The 25,799-nt window shown below is 38.2% G+C and overlaps 1 protein-coding gene and 1 long non-coding RNA gene across 2 annotated transcripts in view; one reads left to right on the plus strand and one right to left on the minus strand.

Annotated features, from left to right (window-relative positions):
* The window catches only part of LOC134808041 (uncharacterized), a 41,621-nt gene extending 18,165 nt beyond the window's left edge, over positions 1–23,456 (minus strand). Inside the window, exons 1-2 of the long non-coding RNA XR_010150078.1 lie at positions 23,273–23,456; positions 16,858–16,979 (exon numbers count right to left, since the gene is read on the minus strand). This is a non-coding gene — a long non-coding RNA (uncharacterized LOC134808041). The remainder of the gene's footprint in view (positions 1–16,857; positions 16,980–23,272) is intronic.
* Positions 1,655–24,132, plus strand: TNFAIP6 (TNF alpha induced protein 6). Its single transcript, XM_516218.7, has 6 exons — positions 1,655–1,831; positions 8,003–8,140; positions 10,113–10,274; positions 14,077–14,305; positions 17,615–17,655; positions 23,449–24,132. Exons 1-6 carry the CDS (start codon positions 1,738–1,740, stop codon positions 23,616–23,618), a joined length of 834 nt encoding a protein of 277 aa, XP_516218.2. The 5' UTR covers positions 1,655–1,737; the 3' UTR covers positions 23,619–24,132.
* The last annotated feature ends 1,667 nt before the right edge of the window (positions 24,133–25,799 follow it).

Consider the following 25,799-nt stretch of genomic DNA (forward strand, 5'->3'; position numbering starts at 1 on the left):
ACCCTTTCCTGAGAGTAATTTTTGATAAATGAGAACTAGGGGGAAATTAGGTGCTTGAGAGAGATGCAGGAAGGGCACAGCTGGAGGATGTGACAAGCAAAGAATTGGAAAGACTATGGGAAGGTTTTGCTGTAGCACTGCACAACTAAAGTTATATTTACTTCCTAAACCACAAACTTAAAATACGCATATAATTATACTTTCCAAAGAAATATCATGGTTTATTCCTTCCAACTACCTATGAATCTTGCTCTCAGTAACCATGCCTGTCTTCTCCATAGTCACACCCACCTGGTCTAAACTATACCTTTCTCTTTTGCAACAAACTTAAATTCACTAACCCTATCTGTGAACTTGGATACAATTCCCTCATCTTTCATGTGCCACCAGCCCAAAATAAAGATTTTCAATGCTAGTAACTTTATGTGTACCTCAGTGAGCATCCAATAAATTCTGTACTCTCAGCCTACATCCCCTTAACTGCTCTTTTGAGAAGAGATGAGACCAGAACACACCTGAGATGTTCAAAGCAAAGATGTCTAAGGGATTCAAAGCTAACTTCAAACCAGAGCATGTCTAGCAAGTTGGCTTTTTCAAAGAACTCCAACATCATTGGAGGGACTAAGAAAGCATGAGAGAAATGAATGCTATAATAGGAGTGAATGGGAAGCAATTTGAGACCAAAAGTAGAGAATCTAAGTAGCAAAAAATGACCAATTTTGTAAAAAAATCAAAAGTTGCCAATAAATGGCTATCAATGAACAATAGGAAATGCCATTAGCATCAGCGGTAGTGGGAGTATTATCAGATATGTTACCCAAGGATTCTACACAAAGGAAGAGGAAAGTTTGGGATATTTGAAGACATGATGACTTTACTGTAATAATTATTATCTATTACCTTGATCGTCTTCTTCAAAGTTAGAGTGGTCTAGGGAAGCTAGGGACAAATTTTTATTAACTTTGTTAATCTACCCACCTTTCTCCCAACACTTCAAGAATTTGTGGCCTGGGAAAACTGTGTTATAATAGGACATCCCAAAGCTGCTGGAACATCCTGACGCTCTGAAATTGAAAGACTTTTCTGGGAGCTGATACATTTATTAAGCTGCTGACCATAACAAACCAAAGACTGCAACAGACCCCACCCTGGAAGAAAAGCAGACCGAGAGTAAGGAAGTCATATATCACTGGAGAAAAATTAGGATTCTCCAAGCTGTGCATACTTTTTGTTTTAAATTTTTTCCACAGGCTTGACAATGTTTAGAAAAGCCAGTCCAACATTACCAATAAAAGATTAGTGTTTAACCCCATATCCCATAATTGACACTGCAAATAAGACATTTAGGATTTATCTTGAAATTCCTACTGAAGTTTGACTTTCTTTTAATCACTGCTAAATCTGCATCAAGTTACACAAACTTTCTAACAGAAAAGTGTTTGTGACTAACAATAAATGAACTCCGTTCTTAGTAAGTTAATTTTAAAACATAGATGATCATTCTATCTCCTTAGTTTTGGTTGCCAATGCAAATGAGTCAGAGGATTTGCTTCAGACACTGAGATAATTGTGTAACTCTACAGCGGAAAATGCCATTGGAGAGTACTTGCTGACCTCACAGTTGAAAAAAACTATTTAAAAGATGTGGAAACCAGATGTTTCAGTCACATTTCAGCCGCTGCTCTGAGAATTTGTGAGCAGCCCCTAACAGGCTGTTACTTCACTACAACTGACGATATGATCATCTTAATTTACTTATTTCTCTTGCTATGGGAAGACACTCAAGGATGGGGATTCAAGGATGGAATTTTTCATAACTCCATATGGCTTGGTAAGAACCTTCACTCATGAGCCTCTTGTTGAGAATGTCAATTCTTTAAATCATGGAGAAGGAAATTTAAAGCAGTAACTTTTTCTATTCTGTACAAGGCTGATGTTCTCAAAGAAAATGCTTAGGAAAGATAGCCTTTGGAATACACATGCTTTTTTTTTTAAGTGTTCTTGTCCTCTAAAATTTAAAAATAGCATTTTATAAAGTGAATTGTTCAGTAGAAAATAGCAGTTAATATTTATATTCAGTATGAAAATATATTTTTAAACTTTTCAAAGCAGATGTAGTAGTACAGTGAGGAGTATTTCTTTAACCAACTAGAAACTTCAATATAGTCTTCTGTTTTTATGTCAATGCATTTGCAATCAGATTTCAGAATCCTAACAGGTAAATTGGAGTATACGAAAATTTTATAATAATTGCTTCATGTACTCTGAGCTATAGTCTATATCTTAGTTTTTTCAAACATTTTGACTATTTTGACCAAGCCAGCTTGCAGTACAGAAAAAAGTGAAAAATGTTTCTCCTTCTGAATGCATTCTTACCACTTTGATTCTTTCTGTTTCTACTATCCATATAAATACTTTTCTGACCCTTTTGTTAGACAAGGAAAGTTTCTTTTGTTATTTTGTTTTGTAAAATGTAAGGAATGAGACAGGCCAAACAGTGAAGATAAACAATAGATCAAAAAAGGAAAATGCAGAAAATCCAAAACACCCCTTAGATTACAGTATGCTAAACAATGCTTTAATTCTCATGATACAAATTGATATTGCTCTATGTTCATTATTGTGTTTAATAGTAAAAAAAATTGAATTTCTTGGGGGAAAATGCATAGATTCTTGCATAGAATAAAGAAATAAAGAGAAGGCGAAATTAACCTAGATTTTGATTTTATGCTTGCTAAACAGCACAGTTGTAGAATATTTTCCCTTTCAGCATGTTTCTCTCTGGTAATAACTGCAACCATGCGGATTTCATTAAAAAGCCTAATTTGTAATGCACAGCCTTGCCGCCTATTTTTTTCAGCTTGAGCCAGTGAACGAATTTCACTGTGATCCATTTGGCCAAGATGGGATCTGAAATTTAGTAGAGGAATGAGCCCATCTCTTTATTTTTGTTGTATACAGTCAAATATAGGAAATACGCTCATATTTGTCAGGATTTTTTTTAAATGTCATAAAGCTAGTAAGAATTAAATCCATGCAGATAAACTTTGAAATATTATCAAACCCTCTAATAATCAAGTAATTTAGAGTTGTCTTTTAAAGTGTTGTCATATGTTACAAAAATATAAACCTGGACAATAGAAGTTTTGCCCCAGAGGTAGAGAGAAGCAAATTCAAATGTCTATTAATGTATGCTACAAATCTGAGGGTCAGGATAATTGCAAATTGCTTCAATCTGGGGCAAATTTTTGACCAGCCAGCCTAGAACAGATGTTTATAGTTGGTTGGATCAATATAATCTTTTTAGAAACCATTTAGGAAGGAAAGATAGTTGGATTAGAAGGGATACATCTGTTAGCAACTATCAAGAACAGGACACTTGCCTTCCCTGGGCCACATTGGAAGAAGAATTGTCTTGGGCAACTCATAATTTTTTTTTTTTTTCCTTTTTTTGAGGCAGAGTCTCGCTCTGTTGCCCACGCTGGAGTTCAGTGGCACCATCTCGGCTCACTCCAAGCTCCGCCTCCCAGGTTCACGCCATTCTCCTGCCTCAGCCTCCCAAGTAGCTGGGACTACAGGCGCCCGCCACCACGCCTGGCTAATTTTTTGTATTTTTAGTAGAGACAGAGTTTCACCATGTTAGCCAGGATGGTCTCAATCTCCTGACCTCGTGATCCGCCCACCTTGGCCTCCCAAAGTGCTGGGATTATAGGCGTGAGCCACCACACCTGGCCCAGGGAACTCATAATGTTTTAAGAAAGTTTACAAATTTGTGTTGGGCCACATTCAAAGCCGTCCTGGCAGGCCGCAAGTTGGACAAGTTTACTTTAAATTCTCTAGGTTATGGTTCCAATCTGGTAAAATGATAAGGTTGAAGTAAAGGATCCCTAAGGCTTATTTTAACTCCGGTATCATCTAATTTTTAAAATAGTACCTTAAACAAAACAAAAACAAACAACAGTTAAGGACAAGAAATTACAATCATTTTACATGGATCATGAGAATAAAAAATGCACAGATAAGCAATTATTTTTATTGTTGAATCTGAAAAAGAAGGGAAAGGAAGGTGGGATGCGGTGGTTCACACCTGTAATCCTAGCACTGTGGGAGTCTGAGGTGGGCAGATTGCTTGACCCCAGGAATTAAAAAGACCAGCCTGGGCAACATAGAGAAACTCTGTCTCTACCAAAAAAAACGCAATTAACTGGGTGTGGCGGTGCATGCCTGTAGTCCTAGCTACTCAGGAGGCTGAAGTGGGAGGATCACTTGAGCCCAAGAGGCAGACGTTGCAGTGAGCCGTGACCTCACCACTGCACTCAAGCCTGGGTGACAGAGTGAGACTTTGTCTCAGAGAAAAAAAAAGAAAGAAAGGAAAAGTGACGTATCTTGAGTTCCTTCTGTGGTCCAGAAGCTATCATTAGTCCCATTTGACAAATGAGGAAACTGAGGCTCATCTGGTTATACAACTCCATGGTAGAAACAGCAGTGGAACCAAAGTCCATTTCTACTGCCGCCACTCACTAAAAGGAGAAAACATTTATTAAACAAATTTTCAGTTTTAATAAATGACTATTGACTAGATAAATTAATAAAATATTATTGCTTCTGAAAGGTAAAATTAGGATTCATTGTACAAAGGTCCATCTTAATAGCTCAAAATTCTGAATTGAGAAATATTTTTAATAAAACACCTTATTTAAAATTGTCAGGTACATACTCCAAGAGTTCTCTATTTGTTCATATGGCAACATACTGGGAAGTTTGGTGCTATTAGAGGAACAAAGTGGAATGTTAATATTTAATAAATTAAATCAGAAATTATAACAAAAATTTTTTGCTATTTCTGTTATTATGTTATTACTAGACAAGTTTCAGTAGGTACCAAAAGTTTAAGAAAAATTACTGAGGGTGGGAGAAGGGAGAGGAACAGAGGTACTGGGTTTAATTCCTGGGTGATGAAATAATCTGTACAGCAAACCCCTGTGATGTGAGTTTACCTATGTAACAAACCTGCACATGTACCCCCGAATTTAAAATAAAAGATTTTTAAAAAATGAAAAATTACTTGGAGGAAAACTTAAAATTATTATTTTTTTAATCTGTTAATTTTTTTGTTTTGTTTTGTTTTGGTTTTTTTGTTTTTTGAGACGGAGTCTCGCTCTGTCGCCCAGGCTGGGGTGTTGTGGCATGATCTCTGCTCACTGCAACTCTGCCTCCCTGGTTCAAGCAATTCTCCTGCCTCAGCCTTCCAAGTAGCTGGGACTACAGGCGTGCACCACCACACCCGGCTAATTTTTTGTATTTTTAATAGAGACGGGGTTTCACCATGTTGGCCAGGCTGGTCTGGAATTTCTAGCCTCAGGTGATCCACCCGCCTCAGCTTCCCAAAGTGCTGGAATTATAGGCATGAGCTACCATGCCCGGCCAAATCTCCGTTAATTTTTTCCGTATACATCACATTTTAATTTTGAAATAAAATATGAAGAAAATCAGTTTGAGAAAACTTTGTATACATTAAAATAATTTTTACAAAATTTGTTTTCAAATACAGGTCTTTTAATCTTTATTCTTAGGAAATATAATTTTTAACATTTTTAATGATTAACAACAATCTCTATTATAATACGTAAGTAAGCTAAACAGGCCTCCTGTCTCTACCAAAAGCTTTGGTGTTCCTCTATTTCAAGATAAAGAAATTCAAAATATTCACTAGTGTCCAAGTTCCTTGAGGATAGAACCTGACCCACAGCACCTAGCAAAATACCCCGTGGTATGATGTTCAAAGTAACTAAATTGAAAACTAGCAAAAGTTTAATGAGGCTTTGCCGTATGAAGGACACTGGGCAGCAGGCATCTTTCAATAGAGAAACAACTTGACTGATGTTCCTGGTATTCTCTGACCTCGAGCATCAGATTGACTAAGGTCCTCTGTGTGTGAGTAATGGGATTTACTATGTAATGTATAAGAGCAGGATCCTTGGAGTTCAGAAAAACAAGCACCCTCTCTTATTGAGCTGTGGCAATGTCAACTTCAGTTTGGGGTGGAAAACAAAGAACTATATTTCTAATTCTCCTGGATTCATTTCTTGGTGCCAAGAAATATGTATGTCCTCACTGCAAATGGTCCTAAGGGTGGCTGATTGCACAGGTCAGGATACAGAGACTTAACCATAATGTCAGACTACATAGAACTATTAGAGCTAACTACAGAGCTAATGTTATGACTATTGTCCTGGGAATCTTTTCACATTGTTTCTATGGTAGAAGGGACTCCAAACTCAAAACAATCCATTTAAACAGTGATCTATTGGAAGACAACTCATGTATGACTTAACACTGCCTAAAATATGTTGGGAAAAATATGTGAACTAAAAAAGACAAATCAGATAAAAAATTGAGGCATTAACTGGTAGTTAGGTGTGTCCAGTTTTTTCTCTGCTGTGTTTGAATCTATTTTTCTTTTCCCTAATTTAGTATTTGCTTTGGATCCCTTCAGATCTTTCCTCAGTTTTTATTTGTTTTACTAAATTCTTTTTTTTTTTTTTTTTTTTTTTTTTTTTTTTTTTTTTGAGACAGAGTCTCACTGTCGCCCAGGCTGGAGTGCAGTGGCGCAATCTTGGCTCACTGCAAGCTCCGCCTCCCGGGTTCATGTCATTCTCCTGCCTCAGCCTCCCGAGTAGCTGGGACTACAGGTGCCTGCCATCACGCCTGGCTAATTTTTTGTATTTTTAATAGAGACAGGGTTTCACCGTGTTAGCCAGGATGGTCTAGATCTCCTGACCTCGTGATCCGCCCGCCTCGGCCTCCCGAAGTGTTGGGATTATAGGCGTGAGCCACCACGCCCGGCCTAAATTCTTAATTATATTGCATTAGTCATTTCCCTCAATTGGATATTTTAGCTTATTTTTCTACATCATTGTGAGCCTACATAATGGATCCATCTTCACTAGTTTCTTTTGCCTTCACCTCCTTTTCTTTCCCCTATTGCTTACCTTTGCAAGTTTTTATATAGCTTAAATCCAACAGAAAGCCAAAACTTTATCACCTGTGGATAGTGTTGCAATACAATGTTGTATTAAAAACTTTATTTTAGGCCAGGCACAGAGTCTCACGTCTGTAATCCTAACACTTTGGGAGGCCGAGGCAGGTGGATCACTTGAGGTCAGGAGTTCAAGACTAGCTTGGCCAACATGATGAAACCTCGTCTCTACTAAAAATACAAAAATTAGCTGATTGTGGTGGCACATGCCTGTAATCCCAGCTACTCGGAAGGCTGAGGCAGGAGAATCGCTTGAACCCAGGAGGCGGAGATTGCAGTAAGCCCAGATTGCACCAGCCTGGGCGACAGAGTGAGACTCCGTCTCACAAAATAAAAATACAAAATTAAAAAAAACGAAAACTTTATTTCAGGCTATCAGATCAAAAACACAATTTAGGCCAGGCCCAGTGGCTCATGGCTGTAATCCCAGCACTTTGGGAGGCCGAGGCGGGTGGATCACGAGGTCAGGAGATCAAGACCATCCTGGCTAACGCGGTGAAACCCTGTCGCTACTTAAAAAAAAAAAAAAAAAATTAGCCAGGCGTGATGGCGGGCACCTGTAGTCCCAGCTATTCGGGAGGCTGAGGCAGGAGAATGGTGTGAACCCGGGAGGCGGAGCTTGCAGTGAGCTGAGATCGCGCCACTGCACTCCAGCCTGGGAGACAGAGAGACTCCGTCTCAAAAAAACAAAACAAAACAAAAACCAACCAAACAAACAAACAAAAAAACATAATTTAGCCTAAAGTTTCTGTTTATGGCCCCAAATTCCCCTAAAATTCCCCCTCATTCAGATTTTTCCCCAAAGCTTCCTAACAGTGAAAACTTAGCTACCCAAGGCAGCCAACCCAGAAAGCCCTTTGGCAGGAACAATAGCTGTTGTAATCTTCCAGCTGAGGCCACAAAATTTCCCCTGTTCCTTAAGAAGGAACAACAGTGCTTTTACGACATCATCTGATTTTGCAGAACGAGCAGCCGGTGTGTACCACAGAGAAGCACGGTCTGGCAAATACAAGCTCACCTACGCAGAAGCTAAGGCGGTGTGTGAATTTGAAGGCGGCCATCTCGCAACTTACAAGCAGCTAGAGGCAGCCAGAAAAATTGGTAACTGATTTCACAATGATTTTTCTTCTTTTTTATCCTTGGAGGAAAAAAATCCATCTTTCCTAAGCCCTAGTAAGACTTCTTTCTCCAACCCCCTTCTGATATATCACTAAGCCCCTAGGACATCTCTGCTCTCTGACTTCTATCCATCTGCCTAGAGTTGGCAGACAGTTTCTAGTACCAGCAACTTATGTGGAGTCTTAACCCAGTGTGACCTAATAAAATACAAGTCAAAAGAAAATGAAAACCTCATTATTTCAATATTATTTAAATTTCTCATTAATTTCAATGCCATTGCTATTCTTTTTAGTATTGTTCTGTCTCTTTGACTTCTCAGTATGGAGGCTGTTAAATGATGCTATAGTACTATATTGAGTCTTACAAGGAAATTTACTTGGTAGAGAAATATTGAATTTAGTGGCTTTTTCCCCCAATTTTTTTCCATTAAGTGGGAGAATGTATTTGTACTTCAGGATCAAAAGCTATAAGGAAAAGGAGGACAGGAAGGTCGTGAGATAGAAGCAGAAAGAAACTGGGAAGATGGTATCAGAAGACCTGGTGAAAATCCCAGCAATCAACTGGTGTTACATGCTTCTTTATACAAAAGTGGATTGCTACCATCTCTCTTGGCCTTTGGGGAGAATGGGCCACCCCCATTCAGAACTCCTTTGCTGACTGGATAACATCCGGCAAAGTTGATACATTACTCAAGAAAAAAAATAAGAGTGTTTTCTCAAATGCCCCAAAGCCTGCCCAGATGACTGCTGGTCTGTAATCAGGGGGCAGCATGGGGCATAGTAACTGGAATGGAAGAGACAAAGCCCATAGTCTTTACTTTCCATCCTGGACCTCTAGTAAAATTGCTCTTGGTGGCATTGACAGATACTAAAACAGCCTCTGAGGCTGAGCAAAGGAAACAGGGCTGAGCCTTTGTTTGAAATGTATGAGAGAATTTATCTTTATTCAAATCTTTTAAAACATTACGAATATCTGATAGGGTGCAGTGGTTCACACCTGTAATCCCAGCACTTTGGACTGCTTGAGCTCAGGAGTTCAAGACCAGCCTAGGCAACATAGCGAAACCTCATCTCTACAAAAAAAACAAAAAAATTAGCCAGTTGTGGTGATGCACACCTGTGGTCACAGCTACTCTAAAGACTGAGGTGGGAGGATTGCTTGAACCCAGGAGGTGGAGGCTGCAGTGAGCTGTGTTCATGCCACTGCACTCTAGCCTGGATGACAGAGCAAGACCATGTCTCTAAATAAATAAATAGGCCAGGCGTGGTGGTTCATGCCTGTAATCCTAGCACTTCGGAAGGCTGAGGTGGGCAGATCACTTGAGGTCAGGGGTTTGAGACCAGTCTGGCCAACATGGAGAAACCCCATCTCTACTAAAAATACAAAAATTAGCTGGGCATGGTGGTGCATGCCTGTAAGCCCAGCTATTCAGGAGGCTGAGGCAGGAGAATTGCTTGAACCCAAGAGGCGGAGATTGGAGTGAGCCGAGATTGCACCACCCCACTCCAGCCTGGGTGACAGAGTGACACTCTGTCTCAAAAAATAAATAAATAAGATATTACAAATATCTTAATTGATCCTAAAATAGAAATTAAATTACCACTTGAAAATATTTTTTCAAAATTGATAATTTCAGAAATTGTCTCATGGCATTCCATAAGTCATTTGTGAAAAGAAGCCAGCTCTGAACTTGGATTAGTTTCATACCCACAATAATTTGTAGTCCATTTGCATTTTTTTCAAGTAAGAGGTAGTTTTCCAATAAAAATCAGAAGTTATATTTCATGTGTATTCACACTTTGTCTAATTAAGGAAGCAATTTTCTCCCTTTTACATGAACTGGATTTGACCAGTTAAGAAACTTACTATTGGAAGTGGCTATCTTTGCTAAGATGACTTTTGCTTAGCCAAGACAGTTTACCTGTTTAGTCCATAACTCTTTTTCTTCTTGCAGGATTTCATGTCTGTGCTGCTGGATGGATGGCTAAGGGCAGAGTTGGATACCCCATTGTGAAGCCAGGGCCCAACTGTGGATTTGGAAAAACTGGCATTATTGATTATGGAGTCCGTCTCAATAGGAGTGAAAGATGGGATGCCTATTGCTACAACCCACACGGTGTGTTAAAAATAATAATTTTATGTTTTGCAAAAACAGTTCCATGCTGCTAAGAGGTTGTTAAAAAAGAAATGGCTACTTTTTCCAGAAATAATTGATTTTGGTAATAATAACTACTACTAATAACTACAATTCATAAAGTGCTTATACTATACCCGACATTGAGTTGTGTTCCTTCGTCTACACTCTAACTTAATATTCACAATAATTCTTCAAGGAGCTATTGTTATACCTATTTTAGAAATCAGGAAATTGAAACTTAGAGAATTAAGTAACCCCAAATCAGGAGTCAATAATGATTAGGCAGATGGGACTGAGAATTCAGATCTTCTCTGTGCCAGGGAACTTCCCAGCCATAAAGAAAAAGAAAATAAAAAAGCAGATTAAAAACTTGTCACAGTAAATTAGCTAAAACAATAAAGTGATGCTACCAAATGTTAACTATTCAAAATTGTCCTTTTGATACAATGGGGAAAAGGAGACAAAGTAAACAAATAAATTCTTTCCTTAATTTCTTTTTGTGTATATATGCTAGTCCTTCCAAACTAAGCAACTCTAATTCTATGGTTTAACAATTATATACTGTATATACTAGCTATCATTATACCATATATTTTTATTCATATTTTTTCCATGTTTGCTTGCAACTAGGAAATAATGAGAAAATTAACTCATAATTACTATAAAGAATTATTCTTAGGTCATGGTCTTGGAGAAAAAGTAGGCTGTTCTTTTTGGGTATATTTCCACCAGGACAATGTTACAAAATATTACAGTATGTTACAAAGTCTTCCTGGCATTTAGGATCATAAACATCCTCAGATGTGTCCCATTTGGATTTACCCTATAAGAAATTCCATAACACAGTAGGAGAGTTACATAGTGAGGTTTTAGTGTATTATTATAAAATCTATTATTTAATGATATTAACATTTGGAGAATAGTTTCTCATGTCTGTAACTAACCTATATCTCAAAATTATGTGTAGTCCAAGTAGAAAGATTTTTGCCTACAGCTACAACTAGTCTTAACTGAGACAAAATAGGAATAAATACTTAACAGTGCATTTATGTAACTTTAACTTTCAAGTCACTTTGACATGCTTTAAGCTTATTTAGTCCTATACTATACAGTACTAATTTAGTCCTATATTTAGTTATGTCAACAATATGTATCTTCCTTTCCTCCCTCCCTCTCTTACATTTTCTTAAATATATTTATGCAGACCACTCTTTTTTACTCTTAAGAGTAACTCTTCTTTTCAAATGTATTCTCTGATTCTTCTTTCACTTGATAAACTTTAGGATCTCTGAGCTTCCACTGGATAATTTCCATAGATTAAACTCTAGAGTCATTGAAGAAGTGCCAATGAAACGGTCCTTTCAGTATTTCATTGCCCTTTCATAAGAATATAATCCTAAATTATAAATTATTATAAGTTGCTTTCTTTTCTCAGAGAGGCTGAATACACTCTGGGAATACAGAATCCTGGGAGATTTGTTTTTACCCAATTCTCAGTGCATTGAGCTCGCTTTTGGATTTGGCGGTATGCTGACTATTTAGGATGTGGTTAACTTGAAGGAGACTTGACCGCCTGAACTAGCACTAGGGGAACAGTTCACTGAAACATCACTGGAATAAAAAAAAAAAATAATGGCTTCACAAAAATAAAGCAATCATTATTGATTAATCAATGTCACCAAGTTAGAGCTGATATTCTAAATAATAGATGAGGCAGTAACTAGATATAACATAAAATATAGATCTAAATAAATATAGCCAAATAGGCAGCCAAATTAGTTCAATATTTGAATTTTTTCTAATCTATTAATATATACAACAAAGATTGGATGCTATGGGATGGAACAACTCACTCCTAAAGCTGGCAATATACATCCTTATGCAGACATACAAACTATGTGTTGTATATTTTATTATACAGTAAGAATAGCTTATGGGTTGCATAACATCCTTAAATTATTTTCTGTATTTTATCCTTAGAATAACCCTGTGTGATAGATAATGGGAAAGGTATGGCTACATTTATTTTACCAATGAAGAAAATGAAGTGTAGAGTAGTCACCAAGCTTGAACTAGATCCTTGACCTTCATTTGTTGCTCCCCAGCCTTTCTATGCTCCTGTTCTGCTTTATTTCATCAAAGCAGAACAGGAGCATAGAAAGGCTGGGGAGCACCTTTTTTCTAGACATTAGACACTTACCTGATATGGAATTAAAATTAACCAGGGCTTCTTCCTAGCTTTCCCTCTAGGTCATATTGCAAACCACTGATTCTGAGACAGCGTTTTTGTTTTGTTTTATATGTGTTTGTTTTTCTTATGACAATTTATAACATACTGAAATCTGTTAAATGATGAATGACTTGGAAAAACAAACATGAATATCTCCATCAAATCTTAAAATATTAGGATTAGGGTATCAGTTTAAAATCAGTAAAGGCAGTATACAGAATAATTATAAATTATTCCTTTTAAGTGGATTAGAGTGACTTTAAAGTCTCTTGCGATCATGAAATTGTATAATGATTTTCCAAGCAGAATTTATGGGATCCATTATTCTAAGTGCTTGTGGCCCTGAAGACATATGGTGACACCACAGGGCAAAGTCCCTACCATCTTGATAGGGCTGTTTGTAATATAAATGTGTATATATTTGTCAAAATACATAGACATAGGCCAGGTGCCATGGCTCACACCTATAATCCCAACACTTTGGGAAGCTGAGGTGGGTCGATCACCAGAGGTCAGGAGTTCAAGTCCAACCTGGCCCACATGGCAAGACCCTATCTCTACTAAAAATACAAAAATTAGCCAGACGTGGTGGCTCATGCCTGTAATCCCAGCTACTCAGAAGGCTGAGGCATAAGAATTTTTTGAACAATTGCAGAGGCTACAGTGAGCCAAGATTGTGCCACTGCACTCCAGCCTGGGCAACAGAGTGAGACTCCATTTCAAAAAACAACAACAACAAAAAATAGGCGTGTGCACAAAACACTTGTTATGTTATGCCTTAAAAGATAAAATAAAAATATTTTTTAAAGTACAATTAATTACATTACAATTGTTTTAATTTTAAAATTTATTTTTATTTTTATTTTTTAGAGCTGGAGGTCTCACTATGTTGCCCAGGTTGGCCTCAAACTCCTAGGCTCATGAGATTCTTCTGCCTCAGCCTCCCAATTAGCTGGGACTAAGGGTGAGCATCACTACACCTAGCCATTTTTTTCTTACTATATTTACTTTTTTAAAATTCATGGCTGGGCACAGTGGCTCATGTTTATAATCTCAGCACTTTCAGAGGCAGAGGCAGGAGGCTCACTTGAGGTCAGGAGTTCAATACCAGCCTGGGCAACATTGCAAGATCCATTTCCACACAAAAAAAAATAAAAATTACCAGGGCTGGGTGGCACATGCCTGTCATCCCAACTACTTAGGAGGCTGAAGTGGGAGGATTGCTTGAGCCAAGGAGTTCAAGGCTGCAATAAGCTATGATTGGGTCACCACACTCCAGCCTAGGTGACAGAGCGAGATCTTGTCTCAAAATATAAAAATAAAAATAAATTCACAAAGAGTCCATGTTCATTTTAGAGAATTTAGTAACTATTGATGAAAAAATACATTTATTCTTTAGCTAAAAGCATACATAATATACCATAGATGCTGTATACTAAGACACTTAACATTTCATAAAAAGTAATAGATTGCTAAGAAATGTCATTTTTAACAGGGATAATGTTTTTCCTAATGCTTTGGGGTTTTTACGTTTTTTTCTTCTCATTTCAGCAAAGGAGTGTGGTGGTGTCTTTACAGATCCAAAGCGAATTTTTAAATCTCCAGGCTTCCCAAATGAGTACGAAGATAACCAAATCTGCTACTGGCACATTAGACTCAAGTATGGTCAGCGTATTCACCTGAGTTTTTTAGATTTTGACCTTGAAGATGACCCAGGTTGCTTGGCTGATTATGTTGAAATATATGACAGTTACGATGATGTCCATGGCTTTGTGGGAAGGTACGTATGGGTCCCCATACAGGAAGTTAAATGAATGTCCAGTATTTTGTTTGATGCTTCTTTAATTTTCCCTCAACTGTCCCTATAATATTGATTTTGGAATAGTTCTACTCTCCTAAAGCACCATATCATTTTTCAACAAAGATTTTTCTTAGCTGGCTGCTACAACATACTTATTAAAGCAGTGAGAGCTGCCTTTTGATTATGGCTAAGTTGTAAGAACTAGTTAGTCTATTTTATAAACACCTCAAGATCTGACTACAACATACTTATTAAAGTAGTGAGAGCTGCCTTTTGATTATGGCTAAGTTGTAAGAAATAGTTAGTCTATTTTATAAACACCTCAAGATCTGACTATAACATACTTATTAAAGTAGTGAGAGCTGCCTTTTGATTATGGCTAAGTTGTAAGAACTAGTTAGTCTATTTTATAAACACCTCAAGATCTGACTAACAATAGGAGGAAGAAAGATATGTGAGTTGCAAAAATTGTTCAGGTTTTTAAGTTCTAATTTCTTACAACCTTAAAAATGATTATAGGGCCGGGCACGGTGTCTCACGCCTGTAATCCACACCACTTTGGGAGGCCAAGGTGGGTGGATTACCTGAGGTCAGGAGTTCAAGACCAGCCTGGCCAACATGGCAAAACCCTGTTTTTACTAAAAATACAAAAATTAGCCGGGCGTGGTGGCAGGCGCCTGTAATCCCAGCTACTCAGGAGGCTGAGGCAGGAGAATCACTTGAACCCGGGAGGTGGAGGTTGCAGTGAGCCAAGATTGCACCACTGCACTCTAGCCTGGGTGACAGAGCAAGACTCTGTCTCAAAAAAAAAAAAGGATTATAAATTCAGTAATTGTTGCCTTTCTTCTTCCTACAAAGCATTGTGCTAAGTATTATGGAAGTAAGGTAAATAAGCAAAGTTTAACCCTTTCTCTCTTTAATATTTTTCCTTTGGCTTTTCAACATGCTAGAACACAACCTTTTTCTTCACACTCCAAATCTTTAATATACTTTGAATTTTGAGTGTCTTATGATATATTGCAAATTAAAGAGTGTACAATTAGGTATTTTATATATTCAGGTCCCCACCTAATAACCCATATTTTAGACTATCAATTATCAATAGACTATCAGTTTTCAATTCTCTATTATACATGATAGTAATTTAATGGGGAAAAAATGGTAATGGGGACAACTTAAAAATGACAAACTCAATCCCTTTTTATGTTGATTTTGAACGTGTAATTTAAATACAAAGAAAACCAAAGGCATTTCTTGCAAAAATGAAGAGTTTTTTAAGGGAAAATATTTTTTGTTTTGTTTTCTTCTTTCTACATCTTTTTTTCTTTTTTTTTTTTTTTTCTTTTTTTTGAGACGGAGTCTCACTCTGTCACCAGGCTGGAGTGCAGTGGCACAATCTCGGCTCACTGCAACCTCTGCCTCCCATGTTCCAGCAATTCTCCTGCCCCAGCATCCCGAGTAGCTGGGATTACAGGCGCCTACCACTACGCCTGGCTAATTTTTGTATTTTTAGTAGAGGTGGGGTTTCACCATGTTGGCCAGGCTGGTCTCAAACTCCTGACTTCAGGTGATCCGCCCGCCTCAGCCTTCTAAAGTGCTGGGATTACAGGCGTGAGCCACCGCACCTGGCCTTGTTTTCTTCTTTAGCTGACAGACTACTGCTATAGAGAAAAGATAGTTTATAAAAATAGTTTGATGAAGACACGAAGTAGAGTTGGGGAATTAAGAACAAAGTACAGGCAGGCACACCTGTGGTCCCAGCTACTTTGGAAGCTGAGGCAGGATGAGCACTTGAGCCCAGTAGTTCTGGGCTACAGTGCGCTATGCTGGTGGGGTGTCCACACTAAGAGCAGCATCAATATGATGACCTCTCAGGAGTCGGGGACCACCAGGTTGCCTAAGGAGGGGTGAACCTGCCCAGGTCAGAAACAAGCAGATTAAAACTCCCGTGCTGAGAATTGGGAAGAAGCCTATGAATAAACATTGTATTTCAGCCTGGGCAATACAGCAACATCCTATCTTATATAAAATAATAAACTACTGTCTTTAGGAGGTTTGAACAGGCTAATTTGTTATTTCTTGGATTTATATTATATAATTTACCCTTTAGGTAAATTTAGACTTTTCCTCTAGAATAAATTACATATTTAGAAACCTGTAAAACCCTTACCTTTTTATATGTGTAAAAGGGTTCCTTTCAAGTCATGATTCAGATAAAAATCAAATCCTTTTACACCTATAAGGTCCAAAATAATTTTTCCAGATTTAAATCAGTCTATCCTAGAATTCAAAATATTAATATCACCAAGCATATGCCCATTCTTCTACAACTGTGAAGAAAACTTTATAAAATTAATTAGAAATAAATTTTTAAGGCTGGACACAGTGGCTTATGCCCGTAATCCTAGCACTTTGGGAGGCCGAGGCAGTTGGATCACCTGAGGTCAGGAGTTTGCGACCAGCCTGGCCAACATGGCAAAACCCTGTCTCTACTAAAAATACAAAAATTAGTAGGGTGTGGTGGCACATACCTGTAATCCCAGCTACTCGGGAGCCTGAGGCAGGAGAATCACTTGAACCCAGGAGGCAGAGGTTGCAGTGAGCTGAGATTGTGCCATTGTACTCCAGCCCGGGCTATAGACCGAGACTCCATCTGAAAAAAAAGAAAGAAAATTTTAATTTTTCCAAATAGATTCAAATTATCTGCTGCACAAAATTTTCTAGTTACACAAAGTAAAAATGCCACACATATCTTTCCTTTAAAATCTCATTGGCTGGGTGCGGTGGCTCACACCTGTAATCCCAACACTTTGAGAAGCTGAGGGGGGAGGATCACCTGAAGCCAGGAGTTCAAGACCAGCCTGGCCAACATGGTGAAACCCCATCTTTACTAAAAGTACAAAAATTAGCCAGGTGTGGTGGTGCATGCCTGTAATCTCAGTTACTTGGGAGGCTGAGGCAGGAGAATCGCTTGAACCCAGGAGGAAGAGGTTGCGGTGAGCCGAGACTGCGCCACTGCACTCCAGCCTGAGCGACAGAGCAAGACTCCATCTAAATAAAATAAAATAAAATAAAATATCATCAATATTGTAAGAAGATTATTTCAAATAACAAACTTTGTTTTAACTCTTATTCTCTCTTACAAATCCAGGTAAAATAACAATAGAAATTTTAAAAATTATGGAACAATGAGCTATTACTTAGAGGCTTAATTATCAGTAACAGCCACTTTACTAGCTGTATAATATTCATTTGTGTGACATCTCTTTTCTAAAAATTCCTTTTCAGATACTGTGGAGATGAGCTTCCAGATGACATCATCAGTACAGGTAAGGTTCTAAATTGAGGACCAAAACTATGATTTGTTTCTTTACAGTGTCCCTGAAAGTAAAGGGACACTGTTAAATAGTAAATAGTAGTTATTATTCACTTTTTAAAGTTGAAAGAACCAACACTAGATGCAGCTTGCTAGCTTGTAAAATGCAAAAAAAAAAAAAAAAAATTAAAGATTTATGCCAACTGCTTGCACTAAAAAATGTATAAACTCTTCTTTGCTGAAAATGTAATGTATCTGAGAGTCTTGAATCTGCAAATCCACAAATATTGCTATAGTTTATGATTTCCATAAATGTGCTAATAAAATGGCTGAAATTTTTCATTGATAAAGGGTTGAAGTCATTTATAAAGTCATTAAAAATCTTTGTCACTAAAACAATCTTACATCATATTCATTACATTTTTATCTTAGTACAATATTCTCCAGAGAATGTTTCAAATAACAAAGTTCTGTGAGATTTAAATAGATGTTACATGAGAAGAGGGCTCTAAGGTCAAATAAATTTGGAAAACGTTGGGTTAAACAATATCAAACAGGTTTCTTTATTGGAAGACAGCAGGGATCTTTTAATATGCTAATCATGCGTAGTAAATCTGAAAAGACCACATATAATAGGTAGTGCTTTCCAAATATTGCCCACCCCCCCATTATTTTCTGTGACTTTGTTCCAAGAAATGTACCTCAAGAAATGCCCTGTAGTCGCATAAATTTATCTCAATATGCAATATCACTCTTTAATTTATCCCATACTGCTATTTTCTGGCTAAAAACTTCCTTTCTTACATGTATTCAGTATTTTATTTTATTTCCATCACCAGCACCAGCAGCTGGCATTTTTATGTGCTCTATTTTCTCCCATGTCATAAAACTATCACAGTACTTCTGCAACTATAAACAACAAAACTACATTGAGTTGCAATTTCTAAGTACTCAGATACTACTAGTTAACTTACTCCCACACCCCAGCCTTTCAGTGACTCAATTCTAATTTATTCGTCATAACTGTAACAGATGGAACTTCCTGCTCTGTTATTGAATGATTAATGCTTAAACCTTGTTAGTTCATTATTCTGTTACAAACTCCCTTAAGAAAGATAACCTATTAAATTAAACCGTTTACTTATCTCTCATTCCTTTCTTGAAAATATATTTTATAATAACAGAAAGTTGAAAGAAAACATCTTATTGCTGTAGGAGGTAGTTGGGGGATGAGAATCCTATTAAACAAAGAAGTTAAAAAGAAGTCTAGGCCAGGTGCGGTGGCTCACGTCTGTAATCCCAGCACTTTGGGAGGCCAAGGCAGGCCAATCACCTGAGGTCAGGAGTTCGAGACCAGCCTGACCAACATGGAGAAACACCGTCTCTACTAGAAATACAAAATTAGCCAGGCATGGAGGCACATGCCTGTAATCCCAGCTACTTGGGAGGCTGAGGCAGGAGAATTGCTTGAACCCGGGAGGCAGAGGTTGTGGTGAGCCAAGATAGCGCCATTGCACTCCAGCCTGAGCAACAAGAGCAAAACTCCGTCTCAAAAAAAAAAAAAAAAAAAAGAAGTCTGAAATTTTACATTTTCCTTTTTTCTCTAAAATAGACAACTTACTCCAAATGTAATCAAATCAGTGGTGGGGTTTTATTGGCACAACTTCAAGAAACTGGGGAAAAAAACCCCACACAATTTATCATTCAAAGAGAAACAAATCAAGAAACAGAAAAGAATATAGTTAAAACAAAAAAGCCAAAGATTTAGCAAAAAATCAGGAAGAGGACATTGATACAAAGTAATAGAAAAAGAAGATATAAGATACAGTTAACATAAAATCCTATCAAGCATAGGCCTGGTGTGGTGGCTTATGCCTGTAATCCCAGCACATTGGGAGGATGAGGTGGGCGGATCACCAGGTCAAGAGATCGAGACCATCCTGGCTAACACAGTGAAACTCCGTCTCTACTAAAAATACAAAAAATTGGCCAGGTGCAGTGGCACACGCCTGTAGTCCCAGCCACTTGGGAGGCTGAGGCAGGAGAATCGCTTGAACCTGGGAGGCAGAGGTTGCAGTGAGCTGAGATTGTGCCACTGCACTCCAGCCTGGGTGACAGAGCAAGACCCCATCTCAAAAAAAAAAAAAAAAATTCCTATCAAGCATAATACTATTAACATTTTGATCTGGTTTTCTTTTTAAATATACGCTTACTCAACCCAGGGTATAGATTACAAAACAAAAATAGAAAATAAAGACATTGGCCAAGCATGGTAGCTCGTGCCTATAATCCTAGCACTTTGGGAAGCCAAGGTGAGAGGCGTGAGCCTCAGGAGTTTGAGACCAGCCTGGGCAACATGATGCAACCCTGTCTCTACAAAAAAATACAGAAGTCAGCCGGGCACAGTGGCTCATACCTGTAATTCTAGCACTTTGTGAGGCCAAGGCGGGTGGATCACTTAAGGTCAGGAGTTCAAGACAGCCTGGCCAATATGGTGAAACCCCATCTTTACTAAAAACACAAAAAATTAGCCCAGTGTGGTGGCACGTGCCTGTAATCCCAGTTACTCAGGAGGCTGAGGCAGGAAAATCACTTGAACCTGAGAGGCAGAGGTTGTAGTTAGCTGAGATGGCTCCACTGCACGCTAGCCTGGGCAACAAAGTAAGATTCCCTTTCAAAAAAAATTTAAAAATACAAAGTTAGCCAGGCATCCTGATGCGTACCTGTAGTCCCAGCTACTCGGGAGGCTGAGGTAGGAGGATCACCTCAGTCCAGGGAGGTCAAGGCTGTAGTGAGCCATGATCATGCCACTGCTCTCCAGCCTGGGAGACAGAGTGATATTCTGTCTCAAAAAAAAAAAAAAAAAAGAAAGAAAGAAAGAAAGAAAGAAAGAACCTGAAATTGTCCATAATCCTACCACATTAATAAGAGATATAAAAGTAAGGATGTGCCTACTCTCCTCACCTCTCCATCCCAGAAAGGCATTTGATAACTCTGTAGTGACCATCCTTCCAGATGTTTTTCTATTATACAAACATTATATACGTGGAAACTATGGACATATTTCCATGTCAGAGTACGATATTTAGATCATTCAGATTCTTTTTCGTGACTAATAGGTCACTGTATGGATATACTGTAATTTGTCATGTACTAATATTTAACATTCTGAGGCATTTGATTCTGATTTTTTTCTTTTGTTATTCAACATTTCAATGAACATTTTAAAACCTCTGTCTTTACTCAGTAATTCTACTTTAAAAAAAATAGATTCCTACAGTGCCAATTTACATTTCTTTTTCTTTTCTTTTTTTTTTTTTTTTTTTGTTTTTTTTGAGACAGGGTCTTGTTCTGTCACCCAGGCTGGAGTGCAAGGGCACCATCACAGCTCACTACAGCCTCAAACTCCTAGGCTCAAGTGATTTTCCCGCACAAGGCTAATTTTTATTTTTTATTTTTAGTAGAGATGGGGTTTTGCTATGTTGCCTAGGCTGGTCCTGAAGTCCTGAATTCAAGCTGTCCTCCTGCCTCAGCCTCCCAAAGTGCTGGGATTTCAGGCATAAACCACCTTGCCTGGCTGACTCCCAATTTACATTTTCTTTTCTTTTCTTTTTTTTTTTTTTTGAGAGTGAGTCTCGCTCTGTCGCCCAGGCTGGAGTGCAGTGGCACGATCTCGGCTCACTGCAAGCTCTGCCTCCCGGGTTCACGCCATTCTCCTGCCTCAGCCTCCCAAGTAGCTGGGACTACAGGCACCCGCCACCACGCCTGGCTAATTTTTTGTATTTTTAGTAGAGACAGGGTTTCACTGTGTTAGCCAGGATGGTCTCAATCTTCTGACCTCATGATCCACCCCCCTCGGCCTCCCAAAGTGCTAGGATTACAGGCGTGAGCCACCGTGCCCGGCCATTTTTGTGTTTGTTTGTTTGTTTGTTTGTTTTTTAATAAGGCCTGTCGACTCATACCTAACCAATTTGCATTTTAACCAGCTGAATATTCTCTGAATTCTCTCACAATAGAAGAGCAAAAAAGTATCATTAATAATCTAAGTTGAATTTTTGGTAGTGTTTTTGAACACATTTTTAAATGTCTATTAGCCCTTTGAACACCTATGAATTGCCTATGAATTTATATTTCTTGCATATTCTTTGGCGCTTTTGTCTTTCTCTTTTTTATTTCTTTGTATATTAGAGATATTAACCCTATTTTCTCTCAGTCTGTCTCGTGCAAAAATTTTTTTTTATATTTAGGCAAATCTTCCAAATATGAGAAAATAGCAGTCTGAGAATCAGAGCATGAACTCGGAAACCAGACTGCCTGTGCTCAAACCTGACTCTGCCCATTTAGTTCTGTGGCTTTGGGCAAGCTACTTAGTAGTCACTCTGTGCCTCAGTTTCTTATCTGTAAAATGAATATTTAAAAAGTATCCCCCTCACCTCGCAGTGTTGTTGTGGGGGTTAAATGAGTTAATAGATAAAAGCAAGCATTAGGAATGTATATACTCTGCTTTTGTTTATATATATTTGCAGCTTATGCCTGTGACCCCAACATTTTGGGAAGCTGGGGTAGAAGGATCACTTGAGCACAGGAGCTTGAGACCAGCCTGGGCAACATAGTGAGATCCTGTCTCCAAAAACAAACAAAAAGAAGGCCTTTGCCTCCTTTTTGAAAAAGATATAAATATTCCTATATTTTATGTTATATAATAAAGTTTTTCCTTTTTATTTAGCACATTTTGGTCTTTATATTACGGTAAAATGTGTTTAGGTGCTCTGTGTAAAGTAGGAATCTAGCTTCATTTCTAATAAATGTGAAACTTGTTGCTCTGACATCATTTAGTAAATAACTCATCCAACCATCGCTGGTTTGACCTGCCCTGCCATTCTCCTGTAATTCCGTGGATGTTCCTTCTACAAAGAGTATCTTCTTTTTTTTTTTTTTTTTTTTTTTTGAGACGGAGTTTTGCTCTTGTTGCCCAGGCTGGAGTGCAATGGCAGAATCTTGGCTCACTGCAACCTCCACCTCCCGGGTTCAAGGATTCTCCTGCCTCAGCCTCCCGAGTAGCTGGGATTGCAGGCACACGCCACCACGCCTGGCTGATTTTTTGTATTTTTAATAGAGACGGGGATTCACCATGTTGGTCAGGCTGGTATGGAACTCTTGACCTCAGGTGGTCTGCCCACGTCGACCTCCCAAAGTGCTGGGATTTACAGGCGTGACCCACCAGGCCCAGCCCAAGAGTACCTTTTAAATACAAGAGAGAGGCCAACTCGGTGGCTCACGCCTGTAATCCCAACACTTGGGAAGGCTGAGGTGCTTGGACCACCTGAGGTCGGGAGTTTGAGACCAGCCTGGCCAACATGGTGAAACCCCATCTCTAGTAAAAATACAAAAAATCTGCCAGGTGTGGTGGTGTGTGCCTTTAATCCCAGCTACTCGGGTGGCTGAGGCAGGAGAATCGCTTGAGCCCGGGAGGCAGAGGTTGCGGTGAGCCGAGATTGCGCCACAGCACTCCAGCCTGGGCAACAGAGTGAGTGAGACTCCATCTCAAAAATAAATAAATAAATACAATAGACAAAATTTCCTGTAGGATAGATTGAAGGAGCAAAGGAAAAAATACAAACGTCTCTCACCCTGTCCCATGAGGCAATGAAACCACAGACTCTTCAGCTTGAGAATCGACCTCTGAATTCTGGGAATCTTGTTCATGAATTCTTATATTCTCCTATGAGAATGAAGAGTCTTTGAATTGTCAGCCAAATCAAAGGAGAGTAACATCTTTGTTCTTTTGCCTCCTTCCCCGCAACAGGAAATGTCATGACCTTGAAGTTTCTAAGTGATGCTTCAGTGACAGCTGGAGGTTTCCAAATCAAATATGTTGCAATGGATCCTGTATCCAAATCCAGTCAAGGAAAAAATACAAGTACTACTTCTACTGGAAATAAAAACTTTTTAGCTGGAAGATTTAGCCACTTATAAAAAAAAAAAAAAAAGGATGATCAAAACACACAGTGTTTATGTTGGAATCTTTTGGAACTCCTTTGATCTCACTGTTATTATTAACATTTATTTATTATTTTTCTAAATGTGAAAGCAATACATAATTTAGGGAAAATTGGAAAATATAGGAAACTTTAAACGAGAAAATGAAATCTCTCATAATCCCACTGCACAGAAATAACAAGCGTTAACATTTTCATATTTTTTTCTTTCAGTCATTTTTCTATTTGTGGTATATGTATATATGTACCTATATGTATTTGCATTTGAAATTTTGGAATCCTGCTCTATGTACAGTTTTGTATTATACTTTTTAAATCTTGAACTTTATAAACATTTTCTGAAATCATTGATTATTCTACAAAAACATGATTTTAAACAGCTGTAAAATATTCTATGATATGAATGTTTTATGCATTATTTAAGTCTGTCTCTATTGTTGGAATTTCAGGTCGTTTTCATAAATATTGTTGCAATAAATATCCTTGAACACACATATTTGTGCACCTCTCTAATTATTTAAGACAAGGACCTGGAAATAGAATTACTGAATCAAAGGTTAATTAAAATAAAATTTTCTGTTTTGATAGGCAAAAATGAGGCCTCACTGTACTTTGAATTTGCATTTCTTTATTCATGAGATTGATGGTTATATAATTTTTTGTTAATTTTTTTTGTGAATTATTTTTCCATTCCCTTTTTTCACTATTTTTAAAAACTGATATAATCTTCTCTATTGATTTGTTAGAAATTATTATATATGTCCATGTTTGTCATATATGCTGTAATTTAATTTTTAGTTTATATTTTGTCTTTTACTTTTATGGTTCTTTAAAATATATCAAATGTTAAAATTTATTTGCAACTATACTTGATTTTGCTGAGGTCTCTTTTCTCATATTTATGTTTAGGACTGTCAAAAGACAAAATGACAACAAATTTAGTTTAAAGATCTTAATTGGCTTTTATTTGCAATTCTAGAATCAGGCACCTCATTTTTAACATAGAATGAGTGTTCTGATGAGCTGAGCAGAGGAGGTTGGTTTTATTGATATAAAAGGGCTGAGGAGAGCAGAAACAGAAAACAAAAAGCAGACTGGTTGTTTCAAAGTTACTTTTCTTATGAAGGTTAAAGCAGAGGCAACTTCCTTATCATGCCAGCTAAAACTGGTCTGTTTGAGGGTTTGGCTATTATCTCTCTGTGGCTCTTGGTTTCTTGGGAGGTCAGATAAACAACTAATTTCAGGTTGGTGGTGTGAAACTTTAGCATGAGTGACTCCATTTTGGTTTGGTCTCTTTGGCCTGGTACAGAAGCTAAGTCCAAACCAATGACCTCCTATAACTTTTATTTAAGAGAATAAAAATTCCCATTATAAGATATGACATGTATTCATCTATATTTTATTTTTGTTTTGTCACTTCACCTTTTTAGGGAGGAAAAACACAGTTGTTACTCGGTAATGAGGGATGTTGGGACTCAGACGATACCCTAAAGTATGACACTTTGGGATACTAAGTACTTTGAGCTAAAGGAGACTGGAAGGCCTCAGAAGCAAGATCTCTGTGACCTTCTCCTTCCATCTTCCCTCTTGCCCCAAGTCTTCTTCTTCCAAAGCAAGTCATAAAAACCAGAATTCACCGGGCGCAGTGGCTCACTCCTGTAATCCCATCACTTTGGAAGGCCGAGGCAGAGGATCTCTTGAGCTCAGGAGTTCAAAACCAGGCTGGGCAACATAGCAAGACCTCATCTCTATGAAAAAAGTTTTAAATTAAAAAATTAAAAATTATCTGGGCATAGTGCCACATGTCTGTAGTCCCAGCTACTTGGGGGGCAGAGGTGGGAGGATCACTTGAGCCCAGGAGTTTGAGGCTGCACTGGAGCTATGATTGCATCACTGCATTCCAGTCTGGGAGACAGAGTGAGATCCTGTCTTTAAAAAAAGAAAAAAAAAAGCAACCAGAACCAAAATTCCTCTTCCTCAAGTCTAGTTACAGACTCCTCTCCCAAAAAGCACGCCATAAAACCTAGAAAGGTCTCTCTGTCCTCCTTCTCCCTTGAAGACCCTCATTCCAGAAGAGTCCTGCCCCACACCCAGAAGGAAGGAGTGCTACACAGAGAGGCCAAGAAGAATCTAGACAGACAGGCCTTACTGGGCCTCC

The sequence above is a fragment of the Pan troglodytes genome, chromosome 13, assembly GCF_028858775.2.
Source record: "Pan troglodytes isolate AG18354 chromosome 13, NHGRI_mPanTro3-v2.0_pri, whole genome shotgun sequence".
In the NCBI taxonomy this organism is placed as follows: Eukaryota; Metazoa; Chordata; class Mammalia; order Primates; family Hominidae; genus Pan; species Pan troglodytes.

Coding starts and splice junctions, on each gene's coding strand:
- TNFAIP6 (XM_516218.7), top strand. CDS start 1,738: ATGATCATCTTAATTTACTTATTTCTCTTGCTATGGGAAGACACTCAA. Junction 14,306..17,614: donor GTCCATGGCTTTGTGGGAAG/GTACGTATGGGT, acceptor ATTCCTTTTCAG/ATACTGTGGAGATGAGCTTC. Junction 17,656..23,448: donor AGATGACATCATCAGTACAG/GTAAGGTTCTAA, acceptor TCCCCGCAACAG/GAAATGTCATGACCTTGAAG.